The sequence below is a fragment of the Helianthus annuus genome, chromosome 17 (genome assembly GCF_002127325.2).
Source record: "Helianthus annuus cultivar XRQ/B chromosome 17, HanXRQr2.0-SUNRISE, whole genome shotgun sequence".
Taxonomy (NCBI): Eukaryota; Viridiplantae; Streptophyta; class Magnoliopsida; order Asterales; family Asteraceae; genus Helianthus; species Helianthus annuus.
In genome coordinates, this window is record NC_035449.2 from 133,020,345 (window position 1) to 133,045,922 (window position 25,578).

The 25,578-nt window shown below is 38.9% G+C and overlaps 3 protein-coding genes and 1 non-coding gene across 4 annotated transcripts; all 4 read left to right on the forward strand.

The window, feature by feature from the left end:
* The first annotated feature begins 8,116 nt into the window (after positions 1–8,116).
* LOC118489408 lies at positions 8,117–8,223 on the forward strand. Its single transcript, XR_004887427.1, has one exon. It is a non-coding gene; the product is annotated as a small nucleolar RNA R71 (small nucleolar RNA).
* Positions 8,224–16,581: 8,358 nt separating this feature from the next.
* Positions 16,582–17,214, forward strand: LOC110924878. Its single transcript, XM_022168857.1, has one exon. The coding sequence runs from the start codon at positions 16,582–16,584 to the stop codon at positions 17,212–17,214; it is 633 nt and encodes a 210-aa protein (XP_022024549.1).
* Positions 17,215–21,452: 4,238 nt separating this feature from the next.
* LOC110924877 lies at positions 21,453–21,860 on the forward strand. The gene has a single exon (XM_022168856.1). It carries the CDS (start codon positions 21,453–21,455, stop codon positions 21,858–21,860), a length of 408 nt encoding a protein of 135 aa, XP_022024548.1.
* A 331-nt stretch (positions 21,861–22,191) lies between these two features.
* On the forward strand, positions 22,192–23,154 carry LOC110922260 (VQ motif-containing protein 4). The gene has a single exon (XM_022166563.2). It carries the CDS (start codon positions 22,256–22,258, stop codon positions 22,889–22,891), a length of 636 nt encoding a protein of 211 aa, XP_022022255.1. The 5' UTR covers positions 22,192–22,255; the 3' UTR covers positions 22,892–23,154.
* Positions 23,155–25,578: the final 2,424 nt, after the last annotated feature.

Consider the following 25,578-nt stretch of genomic DNA (forward strand, 5'->3'; position numbering starts at 1 on the left):
CAGAAATCGGTGATAGTCAAATCACGGGCCCAGAGATGGTGGTAGATACAACGGAAAAGATTGCCCAGATCAGACAACGCATGGCGGCAGCTCGTGACCGTCAGAAGAGTTACGCTGATAAGCGTAGGAAACCATTGGAATTCCAGGTCGGTGACCGGGTTCTACTTAAAATCTCACCCTGGAAGGGTGTGGTTCGCTTTGGGAAACGGGGCAAGCTTAATCCGCGATATATCGGACCATTCGAAATTACCGAGAAGATCGGTAAGGTTGCTTATAGATTGAACCTGCCTGAAGAACTGAGTGCGGTACACAACGTTTTTCACGTATCCAACCTGAAGAAGTGTTTGTCGGATGAAACACTTGTGATTCCTTTTAAGGAACTAACGATTGACGAACAGCTACACTTTACTGAGGAACCGATTGAGATCACTGATCGAGAGATCAAAATCCTCAAACGTAGCCAGATACCTCTTGTACGAGTCCGTTGGAACTCACGACGTGGCCCAGAGTATACCTGGGAGCGGGAAGACCAGATGAAGCACAAGTATCCCCAGTTGTTCCCAAACGAAAACCCCAGCACTGAAGCTACGAACGAATTTCGGGACGAAATTCCAAACTAACGGGGGGATGATGTGACACCCCGTTGAAACGCTTTCACTTACACTAGCTTGACAGTGGCTGCCTTAACTTTCGGGACGAAAGTTCCTAAAACTTGGGGATAATGTGACACCTCGGATCTTTCCGGATAACCTTCTTGATGTAACGTTTCGTGTACGTATGTTATTAAATGAAAACGATGAATTATTTGTTATTATGTGTTACATGCCGATTTACTTATGTTTATATATATATATATATGTGTTATATATATGTAAACCGAAACCTCAACCCGACTCGAAACCACGGTCTCGAGTGAACAGTGAAGCACTTGGGCCGGTTAAGGCCTTGTAGCCAAAAACCCAACCGGAAACCCCCTAAGCCCATTCGGTACACTATATAAACCCAACCCCACCTCCCTTATCCATTTTACACACTCATCACACTCTCCCTCATTCACTCTCTTCTTCACTAAACCCTAAAACCCTAGCACAACACTACAATCCCTCTTCTTCCTCTCGGGTTCAACCAAATCAAGAACATACTCGGCTTTAGCTCGGAACCACCAACCGGAAGCTCATTCATCGAACCCACACACCTTAAGTCTCTACCGGTTAGTATTTATATGCTCATGGTTGTTGATGTTTGTTATGGTTGTGTGCTTATTAATGCTTGATCGTGATGTTATTGCTATAAAAGACTTGTTTGATGATAAAGGTGATTTCTTGAAATGATTATGTGTCTTAATGAAAAATAACCCGGTTTGGTGTTAAATGGTTTTGATATTATGCTAGATGCTTGTTTGAATGATTTTGGCCGAATAATATGTATGTTTCGGATATGTGCTAATTGCTTGAACGATCATGTTAAGGGCTTGATTATGAGGTTTTAAGTACACGGTTTTGGGTTTTAGTAGTATGTCTTTGTTTGAATGATTTTTTAGCTTACTAGGAGGATTGGTTATAATTATAGTTTGAATATTGCTTGATGAACATGAAGAACAATTTGAATGCCTTTGAATTATTTTTGAAATGTGTATATTTGATCTGTTTTGGCTAATGATCAGACAAACAAACATGTTTTAGTGGAAATGGTACATATTGGTTTCATGAAAATGCATTCCTATTGGTTCGTACAAAATGACAGGTTCTAGAAGGTCTTCATGCACACGTAACCACGGTTGCGAGTCGGAACCCTTGGTTGCGACTCGAAACCACAACAGGAATTGTCGAGACCTCCCGGTTGCGAGTCGTAATCAACGCGTATCGATCCGGTTGCGAGTCGTAACCACAGCTGCTATGTCGGAACCGCCGGTTGCGAGTCGGAATCTCTGATTGCGAGTCGCAACCAAAGCATGACGAACCGAGACCTCGGTTGCGAGTCGCAACCTTGGTTGCGAGTCATCTTTGTCTCGACTGGACTGTTATTGGGCCAATGTACTTGTTGGATTGTCTGCTAACTGGACTGCTTGTGTATCTGTTACTGTTTTGGGCCCAATAACCCCACTGTTTGTATGTTGGACTTTCTGTTTACTGGGCTGCATGAATACCTGCTACTGTAGTTATTTGCATTTACGATAAGTGTGTCTTATACGTGTTTACTTGTACCCAACTTGACCCATACTTGGTAACCATGCTAGGACGTGGTGACCAACATACTTAACCAAGTAACGTATCATACCGAGCAACCCAAGGTGAGTTCACAACTTAAAAGCATGCGTCCCGGTGGTTTGGGACACGAGACTGAAACAACCCTATCCCCTTGTAAAGGGGATACCGTCTACATTCCTTCCCTAGTTATTGGGAACAAACTTACTGTATCTTCCCTAGTATTGGGAAACATTTTTAGTTAATTACTGTTTATACGGAATGCAACTAACGGCACTAAACGCAACTCTATCACTCAAGTCCCTACTACATAATACCGATTAGTCGCCGGTGCCAGGCGAACGGGTTATTAGTTGATAGCGCTATTTAGGTCTTACCAGCCTCACACCGTGCCATGGTATGGGATCGGTCGTGAACTAATGTACTCAGGCATCCGTCAATGATGATAGAACATTGACATCGGGGCATCCTGCGGAAACGCAAACGGTTACCTAGTGTTCGGTATTGGAAAAAAAAACAGTTTAGTCGCTAACTTTTGGGGTAGCTCCCCATGGCATGTATAAACGGAATAATTAACTGGTGAAACAAGTTTTTGGTAATTAAAACTGGACAACTAGTGAACTCACTCAGCATTATTGTTGACCCCCTTACTGCATGCTTTGCAGGTGGCCAGTGACTGGAGCAGCTGCTTGGGATGTGTAGTGGTCGTCTGCCCGTGTGTTGGGCATTTATCATGTTTACCATATGAACTATGTTTAAAACTGTTAATTATGCTTCCGCTACATTTTACTCTGAACTTAAGACTTGAACTCTAAACTTAACACTTGCTAATCGTACGGTTAGTAAGTACTACTTTTGTTAGCAATTTAGCTATTCAGTATAATTGGTGGCTGGATCCTGGTCAGTCACGCCCTCGAAGCGGGTGTTATCCGCGGGTGGAATTTGGGGGTGTGACAAAGTGCACCCATCGTGGACGTAGTATAGTGTTGGTAAGATACCGAGGTCGTCCAAGGACACAAGAGCTTTTAGTACCGGTTTATCCTCAACGTCTAATCAAATCAAAATGTTAGAAAAAGGTTTTTAAACTAGAAAAATAAAACTAAATAAAATGCTGAAAATAAAATAAAAATAAAAACAGATAGACAAGATGAATCACTTGGATCCGAATCGTGTGTAGTGTAACCTTTGATTATCTTCGCAATTTTGCACTTGTTTAAGAGATTATCTTAGTTATTGTAGTAGGCCCCTCTTTTGAAGGTGACGTTACCCTCAACCCAGTAGTTTGAGTCAGCAAGGATACAATCCTAAAGGGTCGGATTATTGAAAGATAATTAATTAAGTTATTAATGCATAATGTGGTAGGCCCCTCTTTTGAAGGCGACGTTACCCTCGGCTAAGTAGTCTGAGTCAGCAGGGATACAGTCCTAAATAGTCGGGTTAAAGTTTTAATAGTAGTTTAACTTATGAGGGGATCAAAGAGTTTGGACCCCCACCATCCAATACCGTTGGGTATTGAAGGAGGTCCTACTAAATTTGACTCAGGTCCTTTGCATGATCTATACACTGAACAATGGCAAGACTCTTACCAAACCATTCACTTAACCCTCGACCAGGTAGCCAACATACCTCCATATAGACCGTGGAGATATGAATGGTGAAAATCTTTTATTTTATATAGACAGTAAAATAATGCCAAGACACCACGGACAAACGATAAGGAAGAATCACCTTCAACATAAGAAACTAGTAATTAAAGTCATTAATACAAAACCAATTAAAAAGTGCAAAAGATTAAAAATAAAAAGTATTACACTAAACACTTGTCTTCACCAAGTGATGTAAGAGACTTAGGTAAACATGACCTTTGATTGTCAAGAACTCTTACGATCAATCTTGGATCCTGAGACGACTCACACACTCTGTGATGGACAATGGATGATGGTGGTGGATGATGGTGTTGTGATGGTGGTGGGTGAAGTGTGAGAGAGGTGGTGTGCCAAGGGATGAGTTGCAAGAGCTCCAAGCACTCCTATTTATAGGCTGAACATAAGCCTGGGCACGGCCCCGTGTCCATCCAAGTCTCTCTCTTCATTAATTGCAATTCGCAATTCCAATAAATGCGTCTGCAACAGTTGACCACGCCCCCGTGGTGGGCAGTAGAAGCTTCCATCACTTTGTCTTTTCTGCTAACACTTGGGCACGCCCCCGTGCTCACTGAGCATGGGGCGTGTTCAGTCTTCTGTCTTCTTGTTTTGCTTTGGGAAGATGCTGTCGGGAGGTCGGGCATGCAACGTTTGTTCCTTTTCTTGTATTTATGTTAGATTTAGCTGTCTTTTTGCTTCTTTTGTTCATTTGAGCTCATTTAATCCTGAAAATACAAAAGGAACACAAAAGCACACTTTTTCCAACATTAGTACTAAAAAAGGGTTAGTTTTATGCCACAATTGATGTAATTTATATGTTGCATTTTGTGCACATCAAATACCCCCACACTTGAATCTTTGCTTGTCCTCAAGCAAAACTCTTTATAATGTGGCTTTTTTCACTCCCAAATGGAATGGGTAGAAGAGAAGGTTTTTGGACTTGTCATAGAGTGTCGGGATTTCCAAGATTCTTTATTTAAGTTTCATTTTTATTTATTTACAATCCTATTCGTCATGATTTATTAAAAACGTTTCATAACATAAATTACTTATTAGGGCATAACATGCCTTTTTAAAATTCCATTTATATACAAGTTCACATACCTCACGGGGGATCGCTCAACACTCGGCCGAATGTATATTTTTAGTGAATCACTCGAGAGCGGCATGAAACTTACTCCTACCATAGGCTTGCCAAGCAATCAATCCTCCTCCTTTTTAACTATATACCTTTGTAAATATCAAGAGGACTTTTTGGGTGAAGGGTTAGGTTTGGGGTAAAGGTGGGTGGTTGGGTTAGTGGTTAGTAAAAGGGCGAAAAGCGTAAAAAGCATCGGTTTTTTTAAAGACTTTTTATTTTTCACAATTTTATTTTTTATTTTGATGAACCATTTCTTTCAAACAAGGTTAATTTTGATGAACTTGTTTGTTTATTTGGTTTCATCAACTATTTTTTTTTTAGGAAAGTCATAAGAAAAACCGAGCTTTGTTACTAAAAGAAAAGGGTTAAAAGATTTAGGTGGGTAAAAAGGGTTTTGGGTTAAGAAATGAAAATGTTTAGGCTCAAAGGGGTTAACTAGGGGTTTTTGGGTAGGTGGTAAAAAAAATGAAAAATAATGGTGTAGAAAAAAAAAAGGGTTAGTCCTAATGCCTCCATCATTTACTTACTCGGGTTTAAGTTGGTAAGGACCGGGAATGCATTGTCGTGGCAAGTTCTAGAGTCGTACGAACCAAGCGGCTATTCACACAAGAAACGAAAAATGAGCATTTAGTGTAAAGATATGTATTTGTATGCTCAATAAAGGCTCAAAACTCACTTTTGTGGGAATGGGTTTTTATGTGATCAAGTATATATAATCAAATTTTAACTAAGCGTGTCATGCCGTTTCATAATTTTCTTATGTTAATTCTTTTTATCATGACGCTATCGGTTGTAAACTTGTAAAAATATAACCTTGTTAGAACTTGAAATTCCCAACTTAAACTTAGACAAGTAAAAAAATGAAAATTTTTGAAAAAATTTTGGGTGATTAGCGGTTCCAATAGAGTTTTGTGTAAGGCTTGTTAATTAGGACTTGCAAGATTCAAAGTTTTAGCACCCCCCCCCCATACTTAAATTACACATTGTCCTCAATGTGTCCCAAAAATAAGTTTTTAGGTTGATTGAATGTGTAAAAGGGTGTTAAAAGCAAAATTTTATGTTACTAGCACTTTGGACATGGCCCCGTGGTGACCGGGCACGGCCCCGTGTTCAGGTGCCAGTGACAAAATTTAGTAAAGAGAAACAGAAGCCTGGACACGGGGGCGTGTTCAGTGAACACGGCCCGTGTCCAGTTACCTGAACTGGGCGATTTTTGCAAATTATGCAGCACGGGGCCGTGTTGGGCGGACACGGCCCGTGCTGAACTTGTTGTAATGAAGAATTTTTTGTCGGATGGCCCTATTTTCGTGCATGGGGTGATGTTTCTCGTTTCCCTTGTTATCCTTGACCATCCCGAGTGTATTTTATTCCTGCAAATTAAAACTAAACTAAAAATTAATCTAAGCTAAACTAAGGATAGTTCCGCGGAATGCCTCCGAGGTGCGCCACGTTTTAAGGGTCCTTGGCTAGACCCGAAGTGAGGTCATATATTTTCCGAGCGGGATGTTTTGCATCCCATGTTGCACCGTCGGAGAGCATCATCCAAACTCGAATCAAGGACCTTCATGTAATTGACCGGGTCATCGTCCTCTACTCTCTTCCCAACTCCAAACTTCACTTCCTTATCCCCAAACTTCAAAGTAAGTGTTTCATCATTCATGTCTACCACTGCTTGCGCGGTGGCTAGAAATGGCCTCCCTAGTATGAGGGGGACTTCGGTGTCCTCTTCCATATCTAGTATGACAAAGTCGGCCGGGTAGACGAAATTGTCGACTTTGACCAATAGATTTTCAGCGACACCTTGTGGGTATTTGATGGATTTGTCTGCAAGTTGTATACTCATCTTGGTAGGGCTCGTTTTTCCTAGGCCGAGTCGTTTGAACATTGATGCAGGCATGAGGTTAATGCTAGCCCCAAGGTCAGCTAGTGCATTATGAACGGGGGATTCCCCGATCGAGCAAGGAATTGTGAAGCTTCCAGGATCAATCTTCTTTTGTGGGAGTTTGTTGAGTATGAGGGCGGAGCATTTTTCGCCTAAGTTAACTAATTGCAATGATTCAATTTTCCTTTTATGAGTGAGGAAGTCCCTCATGAATTTTGAGTATTTAGGCATTTGAGTTAGGACTTCAATAAAAGGAATATTAACATGCAATTGTTTTAGTAGATTTTCGAATTTTGCGAATTGCTCATTGGTCTTTTGACGAATTAACCTACCGGGGTATGGAACCTGAGGAGCCTTGGTAGGCTCTTGAATTAGAGGAGAAGCTTTCTTCTCTTGTTGGGGCGGTGTTGTGCTTCCCTCAGTTGGCGGTGGTGGAGCTTCTTCGGAACCCACGATATGGTTTCTTAACGTTATGAGATGGACTTGTGCTTTTGCGTTTGTTTCGGTATTACTTGGTAATGCGCCTTGTGGTCTCTCGGAGAAATTTTGAGCTGGTTGATTTATTTGTTTTTCAATGTTTTGTATACTAGCTTGTTGATTTCTAAAATTCGATTCCAATTGTTGAAATCGATCCGAGTTTTTATTTTCAGTGTCGGAGATGAGGCGAGATACAGTATCTTCAAGCCTTTCTCGTCCACCTTGTTGTTGAGAGAAATTTTGTGACTCATTTATTGGTTGTTGAAAGTTTGTTCGTTGGTTTAGGCTTTGTTGGTTACTACTATTGTCGGGTTCTCTCCAACCAAGGTTAGGGTGGTTACGCCATCCTTGGTTGTAGGTACCCGTTGGAGGACCCGGCGGCCTAGGTCTATTATCAATGTAGTTTACCGACTCTGGTTGATCATCTGTTTCTTTCATACAACTCCAATTTTCATGTGGCCCACCACACCCTTCACAAGCCATAACCGAGACTGTTTTTGTCATTTCTAACTTTTTGATTTTTGAAGAAAGGGCCTCGATTTGGGCTTGTAAAGAAGTGCTTTTCATCAACCTTATGGGCGCCCGGGGCAATAGATTTATGCCTCGGGGAGTGTGCCACTGAAAATTGGTTTGAGCAATTTCCTCAATTTGATTGTATATTTCATGTGGGCGGCGATTACCTAAAAATCCCCCAAAGCTAGAGTCCAGTGTTTGTCTTGTGTGTGGCAACAACCCATTGTAGAAAGTGGATACTTGTTGCCATACCGCAAGACCGTGATGAGGACACTTTCGCAATAGCTCCTTGAACCTTTCCCAAGTTTCATATAAGGATTCCCCATCCTCTTGTGAGTATGTATTAATTTCAGTCATTAATTTAGCCGTTTTAGCAGGAGGGAAATACTTATATAGAAACTTTTGGGCTAGTTCATCCCAGGTGTTTACCGAACCAACTAGGAGGGCGTTGAGCCAAGCTTTTGCTCGGTCTTTTAGTGAAAATGGAAACATTCGAAGGCGGATGGCGTCATTTGATGCTCCATTGATCCGAAAGGTATCACATATTTCTAAGAAATTAGTAATATGTAGATGGGGATCCTCGTACGCAAGCCCATGGAAGGTTCCGGAGTTTTGAAGCATTTGTATCAAATGTGGCCGAAGTTCGAAATTGTTAGCTTTAACATTCGGTGCATTGATAGCGGCGCCGAGATTACCCACGGTGGGTCGTAGGTAATCCATGAGGGTACGTTGGTCCGCCATTGGAAGTGGGTCACCCGAAACCTTCTCTTGGTTTTTAGCTTTAAGTCTTTTTCTGAGAAAGCGTTCGGGTTCTTCTAGAGGTTCTTTTATGTCTCTACTAGAACTGGAGCTCATACACTACGTAGAAGGTTCAGATGTGGTGTCTGGTTCCAAGTCCTGCAATAAAAACAGAAAAGAATGTTGGTCAGAAAGTTCACCACGGCCCCGTGCTCAGTGAACACGGCCCGTGGTCAGAGATACAGGGATTGTTTTCCGGATCCCTGTTACTGGAAAGTTGGACACGGCCCCGTGTTGCACCGACACGACCCCGTGCTCAGCTCTCTGTAACTCGGAAAATAAAAACTGCTAGTGACACTGCTGGGCACGGCCCGTGTCCGACCAGGCACGGCCCGTGCTGAGCTCTGCAGAAGCTGAAAAACTAAGAAAATCCTAAAAAAAAATAAAAATAAAATAGAAAAAATGATTAGGCCGCTGATTCCTAACTTTCTTAAAATCCTTGTGTCCCCGTCAACGGCGCCAAAAACTTGATGCGTGTTAGTATATATATATATTTTAGGTGTATATTTTAAGCCCTTTTTACACTTTTTAGCCAAGTTTTAAATTTATAAACACGATATTCACTAACACTAAACACACATATGGGCAAGTGCACCCATCGTGGACGTAGTATAGTGTTGGTAAGATACCGAGGTCGTCCAAGGACACAAGAGCTTTTAGTACCGGTTTATCCTCAACGTCTAATCAAATCAAAATGTTAGAAAAAGGTTTTTAAACTAGAAAAATAAAACTAACTAAAATGCTGAAAATAAAATAAAAATAAAAACAGATAGACAAGATGAATCACTTGGATCCGAATCGTGTGTAGTGTAACCTTTGATTATTTTCGCACTTTTGCACTTATTCAAGAGATTATCTTAGTTATTGTAGTAGGCCCCTCTTTTGAAGGTGACGTTACCCTCAACCCAGTAGTTTGAGTCAGAAAGGATACAATCCTAAAGGGTCGGATTATTGAAAGATAATTAATTAAGTTATTAATGCATAATGTGGTAGGCCCCTCTTTTGAAGGCGACGTTACCCTCGGCTAAGTAGTCTGAGTCAGCAGGGATACAGTCCTAAGTAGTCGGGTTAAAGTTTTAATAGTAGTTTAACTTATGAGGGGATCAAAGAATTTGGACCCCCGCCATCCAATACCGTTGGGTATTGAAGGAGGTCCTACTAAATTTGACCCAGGTCCTTTGTAGGATCTATACACTGAACAATGGCAAGACTCTTACCAAACCGTTCCCTTAACCCCCGACCAGGTAGCCAACATATCTCCATATAGACCGTGGAGATATGAATGGTGAAAATCTTATATTTTATATAGGCAGTAAAATAATGCCAAGACACCACGGACAAACGATAAGGAAGAATCACCTTCAACATAAGAAACTAGTAATTAAAGTCATTAATACAAAACCAATTAAAAAGTGCAAAAGATTAAAAATAAAAAGTATTACACTAAACACTTGTCTTCACCAAGTGACGTAAGAGACTTAGGCAAACATGGCCTTTGATTGTCAAGAACTCTTACGATCAATCTTGGATCCCGAGACGACTCACACACTCTATGATGGACAATGGATGATGGTGGTGGATGATGGTGTTGTGATGGTGGTGGGTGGTGGGTGAAGTGTGAGAGAGGTGGTGTGCCAAGGGATGAGTTGCAAGAGCTCCAAGCACTCCTATTTATAGGCTGAACAGAAGCCTGGGCACGGCCCCGTGTCCATCCGAGTCTCTCTCTTCATTAGTTGCAATTCGCAATTCCAATAAATGCGTCTGCAACAGTTGACCACATCCCCGTGTCCGCTGAGCATGGCCCCGTGGTGGGCAGTAGAAGCTTCCATCACTTTGTCTTTTCTGCTGACACTTGGGCATGCCCCCGTGCTCACTGAGCACGGGGCGTGTTCAGTCTCCTGTCTTCTTGTTTTGCTTTGGGAAGATGCTGTCGGGAGGTCGGGCATGCCACGCTTGTTCCTTTTCTTGTATTTATGTTAGATTTAGCTGTCTTTTTGCTTCTTTTGTTCATTTGAGCTCATTTAATCCTGAAAATACAAAAGGAAGACAAAAGCACACTTTTTCCAACATTAGTACTAAAAAGGGTTAGTTTTATGCCACAATTGATGTAATTTATATGTTGCATTTTGTGCACATCATTGTACTATGTGTACTAGGTAATTAAACCATGTATAATGTTTTGAAAACATGAAAGTAATGATAGGCACATATGAATCACCCCAAAACATTTTAAAAACGTAAAAGAGGGGACTATATAATCACTTGGATTGCGTATGTGTCTTGCTCCATGATTAAGCAAAGCTCAATGGTTCAAGAGTTTCCTAATATGTTGGATATCTATGTGTTAGTGTATAATGAGACTTTAATCAGAGGATTGGATAAAATGTGGTCTATAAACCAAACGAGTGTTGGGTCTCGTATGATATGGTTTAATAAGCCTTACATTCTGATTTGGAAGAGTTTCTAAGTGCTTTGACCCGTTACGACTTGTTAAAGTGGTTTACGTCACTTTAACGGGTCGTACGTGTGACTACGGATTTGGATGGTTAAATAAGTCCTCTGACGAGTCCGACATGTCAAAATAAGTTTAATAATGTTGTGTGATCAGTTTAGATGTCAAAACAATGGTCTTATATGCTTAAAACTATTTTAGGCGCCAAAAGGGCATTTTCAGAAATTTAAAGTACATTTAATCAACTCGGCATTTGACTAACCAAACAACATGACCATAAGGTATAACCTTAGAGGGTTATTTCCTATATTACTATGGTAATAGAATGCGCTTGGTCGAATCCTAAGATTGACCAAACGGTTTAGATTCGAAAGTCAATGCGGTAGTCAAACCGCTCGACTTACGACTAAGAAATATGCACTAAACTAGAAATGACAATTTAGGCATCTTTGAACATGTATAAATAATGTTATAAAACTAATTTGGTGTCAAAATTGTAAGTTTTAATACCTAAAAACGTTTTCGTCGTAAAATGAACTTTTATGCATTTTTTACTTTTAATTCATAAAAGTTTGACTTGTCATTTCGCCTGCTAAACGTGGTAATCAGAAGGTGCAATGCAAGGGATTAATACATTCATGATTACGTTCACGTTACAAAGTTCAATTTAAACTTTGACTTGACCAAAATGGTCAGAACGGAAAGTCAAACTATTTGACTTTTGGCTCATAAATAGCCAAAATAATGAAATAGACTAGAAGAGAGCACTTACTTGTGTTGAAGAACACTTTCAGAACTCAGTAGGAGGCTTTCAAAAGCTGGAAACAAGCTCCAAAGAGATGGGAGAAAGAAGTTTGAAATAAGCAAGTTGAAATGGCTCAAGATCATGGCTATTTATAGTGAATTTGAGCTCACCAAATCAAGACAAGTGTCCCTCCAGGTGTTAAGACATGCTTAGTGTCATCACACATGTCCAAAGGAGGTGAAATGGTGGCAAATTCGCGACTTGGAGGCCAAGAAATGCAGCTGGAAGGACAGCTGCCAATTCTATTGAACTAGGCACTGCTTACGAACCGTATGGGGTCCAGGCTTACGGTCCGTAAGCCTTGTGTTGGGCAACCATTTTGTATTTTGGCAGTTTTAGCCCCTGGATTTGTATTATCGCATTTTTGGCATTTTTAACCCCTTTAACCTAATATTTAGGTTATATAAAAGGTGTTAAGGCATCTGTAACTTGGATTTTTGTCCGAAAGTGTTACGAATATCGTTTCGCTCGATCATTCGATTATGCATTTCGTAAATAAAATATAACATTTTATTGAATACGAAAATGATCGAAATTGTACAATGTTCAAAAATTGTAAATGTCACAGGTCGGGGCTAGGGTACTTACCCTAGAGTGCCCCTTCCTCCCTTTAAGAGAAAACCTATAAATTAATTATGTATGTAAAATTACCGATATACACTCATAATAACATTAAATACGAATATTAAATGAAGCAAAATAAACATTCTTATTGGTTGAAATTTTTTCATTTTTTCTTTTTTACAAATCTCATTTGAACCCTCCACTATGATAAAAATTCAACTTTGACGGAATATAATTACTTACTTCGACTTCCCGATAATGATAGTAGATATTTTGTTTTCTTTATATTTTACGTTTATGTTTATTTTCACGTGTTTGGATGGGTAACTTATACAAAAATATAATTATTTACTTTCTTAGGATCTGAGTTTGATATACTTGTGGTTTTTAAGCAAATATAAGAACAAACAATTTATAAACTAAAAGACAAATAAATGCAAACACACAATTAGGAAGATATCAACAATTGTTTTCCATCGAATCAAATGATTTCAAATTACAATATGATGATTTTATAAACTCCCCCTCAGCCTGATCACTCACAAATCCGTTCGTACAAAAGAGATTGTGTGTGAAGTGATAAATAGATTTATAACAGGTGAGATCTATTTATACTAAGTACAAAGGTCTGTTTGTGATTGCCTGACATCACCCTTATAGTGACATCTAACAATCCTAACAAAAAAGATTCCACAAATATTTGCAAACATTTGTGGGAATCTAACATCTAATCTAATATACTAAACATCTGTTACAAAGCAAAATACTGTTACACTGATGAAATCGCTGATCTTCAAACCGTTGTTGCTTCATATCAAACATATGTTTGGCTTGAACAGATGTTTGGTCTTCTTCAACAGATCTTTGCTTCAACAACACTTTGGTTTTTATCAGTGCTTGACTATCTTCAACAGTTCTTTCCAAGGCTTAAACATATATTAGCAAATCTTCAATAGATGTTCTGATTACTGTTCAAGATTCATATCTTTGGGATGAGAATACATCATCTACTGTTTATTTCTTGATCAGATAGATCATGTTTTGGAATTTGAATATCCTTTGTTCTTTTGTAGATCTAACATACTTTAACTATCCGATAACGATTAAGAGTAGATATTTATTTTGCATTTATGTTTAATATTTTAAACGGCTATCACACATGCTTAGAGCCTAGGATCGGTAAGTTCAATGGAGTATAATTACACCCTTCAACTACCCAGCGATAAAGAAAAGTAGATATAATTTTTTACATATACGTTTAGTAAATATCGTATTTTACTAAATTTTTTCCCATTTATATATGTTTATGTTTGAATATGTATGTTAGTATACATATTTCAAATTTATCGCACAAGAAAAACCCTCTTGTTAGTTTATGTTTGAATATGTATGTTAGTTAGTAATATGTCATATTGCAAATGTACGTATATGCAAAATTCCAGTTACATCACATGAACCAATCCTAGTTATATAAATTTTGATTTTTGATGCGATATACAAACTGCCTAATTTGGGAATACTCAATCTTAGTTTTATATACCTTACAAATTGTGCCTAATTTGCTAATAGTTATTGGTAGCATTTAGCGAGGCTAACAATTTGTTGTTCAAAAGGACTAGATAATAACTTCTTACATGCCTATTAATTCTACTTCTAAATCTACGTTTTCTCTACACCGGACTTAAATCTCATAAAATTGATACATATTCATCATATATTCACACATTGGTATCACTTAGTTGGAAATCCTTTGATACTAGATAGATAATTTAATTCTCATTGCTCTTTTTAGTTTTGTCTTAGGATTGCAGTCTAGATTCTTTGAAGGCTTTGTTAATTCTTAAAAAAAAAATTCTAGCTACGCTTTAGCCTTTAGCAGACATGCGCAAATGTGATTTCTAGTCCAAACTGTTGGAGTCGAAATGGGGTCGTTCAAAGAAACTGAAAACCCAGTTTTTTCTTGAACCACTTCGGGTTTGAGTCCGGTTGATAAAGAGGAATGAATGTGACCAGTTTAGTTTAGTTCAGGTTTGGTTAGGCCAGGCAGTGTGGTCTCGCGTCCTTGCCACCTCACCCTTTATAACGCTCCGTAGCGCCCCTTCCCCCATTTCCAAGGCGCCAAAGCAGGGCCGTCTTCGAAATATGGCGAGAAAAAAAATCGAGCCCCTAGAATATAACACCAATAACTCATGTGTAAAAAGTCTATAGACTATAATGCGACAATAATGGTTATGAACCCAAAGACAAAACAAATACTATGTATAGATATGAAAATGTCTCTTATATAGGCTCAACCAGATCTTTTAGAAAACATCAAACATTAAGAAGTAACATTTTAAAAAAAATAATAAGTTATAATTTAATCATATCTACTTCAGAATAAAATTTGTAATTTATAATAGATTTAATGCATATAATAGAATTACTTTTTGTCATGGATCAAATGATATGATTGTTTATGTGGTTGAGGCCCACAACATGTTATGTTGGATTTGGGCTGGAGTTATATAAGAAGGCTTGTTTTATTTATATTATTTCACTCATTTACGGTATTCTTATTAGTTTATTCATTCATTCAGTATATATATATATACATATATATATAATAAAATTTTAATAAAAATATGTATCCGGGCCCTCGGGAAGACTAGGCCCTGGGTCGTCGCCCACCCCGCACTCCCTCAAAGACGGCCTTGCCCCAAAGGGGCGCTATCCTTGACCTGCCCTAAAGAGATAGTGAACGTGAATGGTTGCATCCGGTGGGCCCCACGCCTCTTAACCAATCAGATTTTGTTTATTTTTTCTTTCCTTTTTAAGCTATCCTTGACCTTCGCTAAAGAGATAGCTAGCGTGAATGGTTGCATCCAGTGGGCCCCACGCCTCTTAACCAATCAAATTTTGTCTTTCCTTTTTAATAATTAACTAGCGTATTTCCCCCGCGCTATGCGGCGGAAACTCAGTTAGGGGCTGTTTGGTAGCCTCTTAATGACCATTCAGATGCTACCTCTTAATGGTTTAAAACCTCTGAATGAATAAGAGGTAACCTCAAGTCTAAATGGTTAAGAGGTAACCTCTGAATGGTAAATCATCACATGTCACATTGTTCTACCTTCTCATTGGTAAAATTCTAAATGGCTCCATTAAGAGGTAGCCTCTTAATGACCATTCAGAGGCTACCAAACAGCCCCTTAGTGTCGGTTTGGTTCGTTCCGTATTTTACATCAATCAAAAACCATAAAAATGAATATCGGGTTTCTATACTATCGATGGCGATACCGATGTTGTTTATCCGAATTTGTCATGGTAGCAATATGGTGTCGATATTTGTGTAGTTCACTGTACAAAAAAATATGTCGTTTTTAATACAACTTCATTTTTTAACAAAAAAAAATTACCGCCAATCATATAGTTTCTGATACAAAATAACACGTTATTTTGAATATAACTTCGTTTTCAACAAAATGTATACCAAAATGCGAGAAACAAGTTTAGCACAATTACGTATTCAATTTTTTAATAAATTAATAAACGCAAGTTATTAACGGAAAAAAATCAAACTAAATTATAAAGCAAAAGTGCTGAAGTGTGAAATGGGTCGGTTGCCCTTTTTGTATCTGGGCATCCCAATTGGAGTGAATATAAAGCGTACTAAGTTTTGGACACCGATCGAGGACAAGTTTCACTCGAAACTTACTAAATGGAAAGCGAGACACTTATCTTTTTCCAGGAGAGTTACGCTGGCAAAATTGGTGCTAGGAAGTCTCCCGGCTTATTATTTATCCTTATTTGCTGCTCCAAAAAGTACCCTTAATAAACTTGAAAAGATTCGTAGGGACTTTATTTGGGGCATCACGGACTCGCGTAAAAAGCTAAGGTGGATACGGTGGGAATTGATGATGAAATCTAAGCTAAAAGGTTGAATGGGAATTGGGAGTATAACTGATTTCAATTACGCTATGTTAACAAAATGGTGGTGGAGGTATAACTCAAACCCGAATCAACATTGGGCAAAGGTTATCGCTGTGGTTCATAAAAAGGACTCCGCGAATCATCTTATTCCTTTAAAAATTCTATCCCAGGTGTATGGAAGGATATCGGGAAAATGGAGGCGGAGCTTGAGAAGTTGGGCTTAAATATTCAGCAAAATCTAGTGGTAGAGAACGGGAATTGGAGATGGAGAAATGGATCGGAGGAGCTGTTTTCGGTCAGACAGATTAGAAAAGACATCGAAAATGCAAAGCTGGAGGGTGCGGCTAATGATCTGGTATATGTTTGGAACAGTTGGGCTCCATCTAAAGCGAATTTTTTGCTTTGGAGAGCTCTTTTAGGTAGGATTGCTTCTAGAGAAGGTCTTGCTCGCAGGGGAGTGTTGCTATCGGAGATTGGATGTCCTCGTTGCGGTCTCGAGTTGGAAATTCCGGATCACATCTTCATTAAGTGTTTGTGGGCTAGAAGTATTTGGTGGAATGTTTTAGCCTGGGTCCGTATTCGTTTCCCGGTTGATTGTGAGACGATTCTGGATTTTATAAACTATGTTAAGGATTGTCCGGGTGGGAGGATTTGGAAACGGGTAGTGAACACCATCGTGATAGCAACAGTTTGGAGAATATGGAATGCGAGAAATGCTAAGGTTTTTGAAAACTGTTTTATCCCGATGTCGAAGTCTGCGGAGGCCATCAAAGAAGATGCTTTTCTTTGGATTAGAAACCGGTCGAGAAACTTCAATCCGAAATGAGAGAACTGGGTGGCGTTTGATTTGGTTAACTTGATGTAATAGGGTCCTTTCTTTTGTTTTCTTTTTCGTTTGTTTGTTTTGTTACCAGTTTCTTGCTGGCTCTTTATATTTATATATAAAGCGATTTTGACGTTAAAAAAAAAAGCATTTAATATTAGAAAAACAAAAGAAAATATTCAAAGTCGCGCTATTGATCGCAGTTTCCTATTCATATTTAATCACTATGTTAAAAGGAAAATAATATGCATTCAATCACAAAGCCAATGGTTCAACACCAATATTCCAACATAAAGGTCACAACCACATGTTCGAATCTTGTGACTAGTATTTTTTAAATAGTTAGGAAAGTGAAATTATAGGGACTGAAATGATAATTTTTATAGACTGAAATAGTGATTTTTAACAAACCACATAGATGAGAAACGTAATTAACTCTATCTAATAACATTAACACGTGCTTATAATTAATTACTAGTGGGGCGCCCGCGCGTTACGGCGTGGACCACAACACTTTGGTTGATGATTTTAGCGGAACAATATTACAACAATAAAATCAGGTATGTGTAATAAAATATTCTATTAAACAAGTCTTTTTGTGTTTTACAACGAAACAGGTATGTCTAATAATTATTTGTTATGGTACATGAAGTAGAAATATCAAGTATTCACAATATAAGTTTTAATAAATAAGATTTTTTTATGATTTCATTTAAAGAAGAAATATCAACATTAAGTAGAAATATGAAGTATTCATATTAATATTAACAACTCGTGTTGCTCGTATAAATTCATGTATATATAAAGTATGGTTCCCACTGTACCAATCATCTTCTTGATCATCAACACTAATACTATCAATATTTTTGTTGGAAAAGCGAATTTATTAAATGCTAAGCAAAGACGCTTAGCCAAAAATTAAGCAACAAGGAAAGAAAAGTGAAAAGGCCAACCCCATAGACACAAGAGGGCCAACCATACAATATAGAAAGTTACATAGAAAAATTTGAAAAGCTGAAACTTTCAATTTCTCCCAAGCCGGATCCGGTACCTTTGCTCGAGCCTTTACGAGATCATTAAACGATCAGCCAACTCCCTCACCTTAGAGCACATCACACATTAAATTTCCTTCTCATCAGAGCATCGTCCAGTGTAGGTAGGTATTTGGTTCAAAACTCCCCGCCATAAAAACAATTAACTTTCTTTGTAATCCACCCTAACCAAGGCAAAACTTCCGTTTCTGGAATGACCGTCAACCACAATCAAATAAGTAATCACTTTCATCATCTTTTTCTTCCCATTTAGAAAACATCGAAACCTGCTTCGTTCCATCATAAAGTTGAATATATATGTTGAACAATGGTTAAAACTTTCTTAAATTCATTAACGGTTTTCATAGCAAACAAATCGGTGTATTACCTTTGACGTGATCGAAATCAGGGTGGGAGTTCAATGATGGCGGCAGTTAGAACTCCAAAGGGCGGGGAGAGTTATGGTGATGCGTAGTGACGATTGCGTTGTTGGTGCTCCATTGGGATGTCACTCAGACAGAACGCAAGGAAGGCGTTGGCGTCATGGTGCGTGGCTGATAATGGTTGAAGATACATACCCGAGGCCAGACATGATTCTTTGGAACGGACCGGACTATACCTGAACGGACATTCTTAAGATGTCCGTTCCCCCCATATCTCCGAGGACGAATCTCCATTCAAGTGCGTCTGGGCGAATGATGTTATCACAGTTGACCATTATAAATACCCCATCAAGTACAAAGCCAAGTACAATTTTCTGAACCTTCGTCCTTATTTTCTCTCTCTATTTTCTCTCTCTACCAATACTTATCCTCACGCCGGAGGGTGGTCGCAGAGGGGCCCTCCCATCTCTGCGGCGAGCCTAACGGTTTTCTGTTTTGTAGGACGATTCTCCAGCTCTTGTATAAGATCCAAACCCTCGATTACAGGCTCCGGCCTAAACTCGATTCTTTGGTTCTTCAATGGTAATGGTTTTTTCTTCACGTTAGCGAAGGTGTGCGGCTACGACCATTGTGCTCCTAATCATAATCGAGCTTGTGTGTGAAACCGGTGACATCCATCTCTTTTATAACATCAAAATGGTTCAGTTACCAACAATTATTAATTAATTCAAGTCATTACATGCCGGTTACAAAAATGGAGTGTGGTTGCAAGGTCTTCGATTTTGTCTTCCTCGGGAAGTTGAAGGGTTTATTTTGTTTTAATGGTGCAAGTAACCAAAGTTATAATTTAATGCTATTCAGTGATTTTAAATTTTCATTTAATAAAATTTAATTATATGTTTTTAATATTAATGTAGAAAGACTATTTTGCCATTTTATCAACTTCATTAAGTTGTTGTACCAAAAGCATAAAACATTGTAATTACTTAAATTTTGTTAGTATCATTGAGAAATGCTTTATAATATAGTATAGATAGATAAAGTTTCCACCAACGTCTAATTAGTAATCAATCATCTTCTTCTTATAAAATACTTCATTTATAAAATTAATAATAATAATTAATAAAAGAACTAAAATATAAGCCACTGTTCATCAAGACTCTAAATTCGTATGTATAATTTTTTTTTGTGGGGGTGGGGAGAGACTAGAGGGGGCTTTATCCCACACCATCATTGCTAAAGGGGACGCCATTTTTATCCCAAAATATACATATCGCTTACGTAACGTGATAAACCACTAGGGATTTTAAACCACACCCTACCTACAGCCTTGAGATCAAACCTGTTTCAAGGTATATAATTAGAACCCTACAATTCAGGTCAGGTTCTCTCAAACCGGTTTCAAAAATTCCAGCCCAGCGTTTTCGCCAAATGGGATTCGGGGTTAGGTGGTGTAGTTGGTTATGGGGTGTTTTATCTTCTGCTCGGGCGTCGATCCTGGTTAATGGGTCCCCTACCTTCGAATTCCAATGCGGAAAAGGGATGAGGCAAGGTGACCCCCTGTCTCCGTTCTTGTTTATTGATGTGATGGAAGCGTTATCCTATTTGTTGGATAAGGCAAGGGAGGTAGGAGTTTTTTCTGGGATTAGTCTCCCAAACGATGGCCCTTATCTATCACACTTATTCTTTGCGGATGATGCGTTGATTGTTGGAGATTGGGATGTGAATAACGCGTTGAATATTGTAAGAATTCTAAGGTGCTTCCATGCGTGCTCAGGGTTGAAAATTAACCTTGGGAAGTCTAACTTATTTGGTATAGGGGTGGATATCGCGGAAGTCGAGGTTTTAGCTAACCTGGTGGGTTGTAAACTAGATTCTCTCCCTTTCAAGTACCTTGGGTTGAAGGTGGGGGCTACTATGAATCGAATTAACAATTGGAAGCCGGTGTATGACATCTTTGAATCAAGGTTGGCGCTTTGGAAATCCTCGTTACTCTCGATTAGAGGGAGAATCACGCTCATTCGGTCGGTCCTCCAAAGTCTCCCGAATTACTACTTTTCATTATATAAAGCGTCTGTGAAAGTTATCAAGGATCTGGAAAGCATGATAATGAAGTTTCTTTGGGGAGGCTCTTGTGAAAATAAAAAGACCCATTGGGTAGCCTGGGACAACGTCGTTTCGCATAGGAAAAGTGGGGGGGCTAGGTATATGCAAGCTTAGTTACAGTAACATTGCTTTGTTAAGCAAGTGGGGTTGGCGATATAAATGTGAAAAGCACAATCTTTGGGTTAAGGTGGTCGACGCTGTCCATGCTAGTGGGTCGGGCTGGTCGTTTTTGTCGGAGAAAAAATCGCACAGTGGGGTTTGGCTTAGCATAGCCTCTGTTTTCAACAAGCCGCTTTCGGGTAGCTCTCGGCTCCGTAGTTTCTTTAGAGGCTCAGTCGGTAAAGGCGATGGTATTTTATTTTGGTTAGACCCTTAGTTGAAGGATGCTCCCCTTAAAGAGATATTCCTGAACCTGTTTTCGCTGGAAGTGGTAAAAAATTGCTCGGTTCGGGATCGTTTAACTGGAGAGTGGCTGTGGAAGCATGACCCGTTCATAGAGGAGGAATCGAGAGAGTTAGCTGCCTTATCCTCTGCTCTTGCTTCGATTTCGTTAAATAACAGTAAGGATAGCTGGAAATGGGTGGGAGATCGCTCGGGTTCCTTTTCTGTCGGCTCGGTTAAGAAATTTCTCGAAGGTACGGTTGCCTACGACAATGTGTTCGTGTTGGATTGGTGTAAATGGGCCCCCATTAAATGCAATGTGTTTGTTTGGAGAGCTTAAATGTCTCGTATTCCCACTACTGATGCGTTGAGTAGGAGAGGTATAGATATCGGCGACGGGTTGTGTCCCTTGTGTAGTTCCGAGGAAGAGTCTACTGATCATCTCCTCACCTCATGTGTCGTGGCTGTTATATTGTGGCAGAAAATTAGTCTTTGGTGTCGGATTCCGCCCATCTTCGCGTTTTCTATCAAAGATTTGCTAGAGATTCACAAAACGGGTAATCTTAAAGGCGGGGAGAGGGAGGCCCTGCACGGTATCATCACTGTTGCGTGTTGGTGTTTGTGGCTGGCTCGGAACAAGGTGAAGTTCTCGGCTTCCGAAATCAAGGTGGATAGCGTCTTTAGCGATGTTAAATCTCTGGGTTATTTATGGTTTAAAAATAGATATAAGTGCAAACCTATTTCGTAGATGGATTAGTGTAAATTTATAATTATGTAATTGCTTTTGGTTCCCGGTCCATTTTTCGGGCTTGGGGTTGTTCTAATGAAGTTTTCCTTAAAGAAAAAAAAAAGCTTTTCATCGACCTCTAAAGTCTAGATCCAATCCATTTTGACTAAATCCATAATTCGACCTGGTCAACGTTACGTGTAGTCCACGCTCCTCTGAAGCAAGTGAGAATCTTTAAAAGGAATAGATCTATAGCCCCACCAAGACATTTCCTACCAAACACAGAAAAATGCAAAATGCCAAACCTTCATCTCCTTCTTACTTTCTTCTTCTTCCACTTCCACTTCTTCACACCACTCTCTCTCTCTCTTCATTTCCTCACACTTTCTCTCTCTATCTAAAACTCATCCCATCAAATGGAAACTTATTCACCCACACCTCTAGACTCCAAACCCACCTCCCACCCCCACCCTTCACCACCCCCTACCCCCATCCCCCGACCCGACCCGACCCACCCATACCCAACCACCTTCGTTCAAGCCGACACAACATCCTTCAAAAACATCGTCCAAATGCTAACCGGATCCTCCGAAACCGCCAAACACGCCGCCGCCGCCCGACCCGACGCCCCGACCCGAAATCCCATTCCTCCAATCAAAACGGGTCAAAACAAAAAACCCTCTAAATTATACGAACGGAGAAACAGTATGAAGAATTTCAAGATCAGCCCATTAGTACCCGGGTTTGCAAACGGGTCCGGGTTCTCCGATTCTCCCCGGAGACCCGGCACGCCGGAGATTCTCTCGCCGGGAATTCTGAATTTTCCGGCGTTGGTTATTAGTCCGGTGACGCCACTTATTCCGGATCTTTTTAACCGGTCTCCGGTGACCGGAGATAGTTCAAATTTGAACGTTGAAGCGGAAGATAAAGCGATTGCGAAAAAGGGGTTTTATTTGCATCCGTCGCCGGCGAGTACTCCTGGAAGAGATTCGGAGCCCCGACTTTTGCCGTTGTTTCCGGTGACATCACCTAGGGTTTCAGGTTCTTCTTGAGTAATGAGGTTTTTTTTTTCATTTAATTTGTGATGTAACAGTTTTATTTTAGTTGAATTTTGTTGGTCAAAGTTGGTCAAAATTGTATGAAGGGGTAAGATTGTAAGATGATAGACCAAAGGTAGAAATTGACCAACCATGAAGAAGTACAAGTTCAATGCACCATGTACAAGTTATTATTGATATTATTGTAGTGTTGTTCTCAACTGTCAAGACAAATGACATTGCACCCTTTTAAAGATATTTTAGCTCTCTTCATTGTACAAGTTTGTGTCATATTGTTAATTTTAAGTTGTGGGTACAAAATATGTGGTTTTATTATTATGCGCATTGTGTTTTGTGGTTGTGACAGTTTCGACCCGTTTACAATCCAAACATGATGATTATGTTAGAGGATTACGTTTAGTCGGCGACTAAATGCGTGACAGATTTTAATCCAGCCAAGGGTCTATTCGAGTTTGGTATGGAAATCATGTAGTGGGTACTTCTTTTCAACATATCTAAACATGCTCACTTGCTTTTTGACCTCAGAAACACATAAAGGAGACCAAAGCATAATGAATAAAGACATGAGAAAGTGAAATGGTAGGGGGAAGTGGGAGATTATGATAATGAAAGACAAGAAAAGAAGTGGTGCAAGTCATGAGTGATTGACATGGACCATACGACTCATTTTGGTGAGATGGTGGTCCTTGTGAATTAAGAATGCAAGTTATTTTTCAAATTTCATAAAAAACATTTATGAATATATATTTGTTTTGAATGTGTATATATTAGTGTCAAAATAATTCACCCGTATAGACAGTGGCGGAACTAGAACATTAACTCAGGGGTATCCCAATTTTTTTACTGTGCAATCATACAATATTAAAAAAAACAACAATAAATAAATAAAGTAAAAAATTCTTTTCGATCGCACAAACCGTAGTATTGTTCAAAAATTTCGGGCCGATTGGATTGCGTAAATCCGTCTTGACAAGGTTCAGTTTCGAATTTTTTTTAGTTATTTTTGCTATTATTTGGGATAATCTAATATGCTATTATTTAGTTATTTTGGCTTATTATTTGGGTTTGTATCATCATCACCAACTGGGCTTATTATTGGTTTGTAAAATTTTTTTAAGGGGTGTCCTCGTAGTTGTTTAGAGTTGTCCTTAGTATAAAAATCGAAAAGAAAATAAAAATTTACACTACCGGAAAAAAGTTGAGCCGTAGCCCGTGCTACGCATGTACCTTCTTTAGGTCCGCAACTGCATATAGACATGAGATACACAACTGAAAGTCAGTCCCTTATCACTTTACTCGTGTATCAAACTCTTTCTTGTGCCATGTGTATAGATTCACGTATGTGTTGTATAGATTCATGCATGTAGAGCGAATATAATTAGAGTTTAGGTAAGTAAAACTAGATGGACAACCAAAAATTTGTGTAGATAAACTATTCATGAAATCTAGGTACAGAGAAGGATAAAAGAAAAGAAAAATACTAATAACTATTTTTGTGATTTTCTCAATCCTTTAACATAATTTAAGAAATATATTCATCTATTCAATTAATACCAGTGTTAGTGTTGTAAAAATCGCGACTAGTCGGCGATTAATTGCTAGTCGGCCGGTAACTGAGTAATTTTTCGTTAATCAGACCATTAATTGCTAATCGGGTCTATTTGAACCTAGTCGGGCCTAGTCGGACCGCCAAAAATCGGCGATTCCGGTCAAATTCTGGCAAAAACCTGTATATTTCGGCTAAAACCTCTAAATTCCACTCGGTTTTCAACCAAATCATGTAAATTCCAACAATTAATCTTGCATACTTAAAATAATGAGTTGAGTAAGAGTTAAAATGTAGCAACTTAAAATATTTACCTATAAAAATGTGTATATGTATACATAAAACTGGAAATTACATATAAAAAAACTCTCCGATTAATCCTGATTAATCTTGAGTAATCACGAGTAGTCACTAGTCCCCACCTCACTGGCCGACTAGCGACCAACGAGTTCTCTAGCCTTGACTAATACTAAACTCATTCTATCCGTTTTGACTCAAGATACTAAACTCATAGTTGTATGGATGTGATTTGAGTGAATATTGGACCTTTTGAGGGATTGGTGGTGGGTCAATATATTTGAAAACTTTCATGTGGTATGTTTGGGTCATCCTTAACTTTGCCTATCATAAGTCTCTATCTTGATTAGTTGTTGATGTCCATATGGTTGGTACTCATTGTTTGACCATATATGTCAACATGCTAGTTTATGTTGATATTGACACTCTATCATGTAATGTCGATCTCTAATACATAATAACTAGTTTTATATCCAGTGCCGCGTTGCGGCGAGCTCAACCGGATTATTTTTGGTGTGATACACGTAAGCTTTATAATATAAAACCTCATAACACAATCACGCTAAACATAATCCTTCTTGGTGCAAGAACATGATATGCCGAATGTATTTTTAACAAAACAAACAACTCATACTAAATTGTATCGAATACACCAAAAATGTATCTATTAACATCTATATATGAAAACGTAGTCGTTCCATATATAAAAGAAACTTTTGATACAATCCAATCATTATCAAGGTTAATGAATATCAATCATATATTCATCATCACATGCATAAGATATGTTTACCTAGAAAAATGATGACAATGAAGAAAAGAACTATTATGGCCATAT

Excerpts from the sequence above, each read along its gene's own strand:
- LOC110924878 (XM_022168857.1), top strand. The coding sequence starts at position 16,582 with ATGGAGGCGGAGCTTGAGAAGTTGGGCTTAAATATTCAGCAAAATCTA.
- LOC110924877 (XM_022168856.1), top strand. The coding sequence starts at position 21,453 with ATGTCTCGTATTCCCACTACTGATGCGTTGAGTAGGAGAGGTATAGAT.
- LOC110922260 (XM_022166563.2), top strand. The coding sequence starts at position 22,256 with ATGGAAACTTATTCACCCACACCTCTAGACTCCAAACCCACCTCCCAC.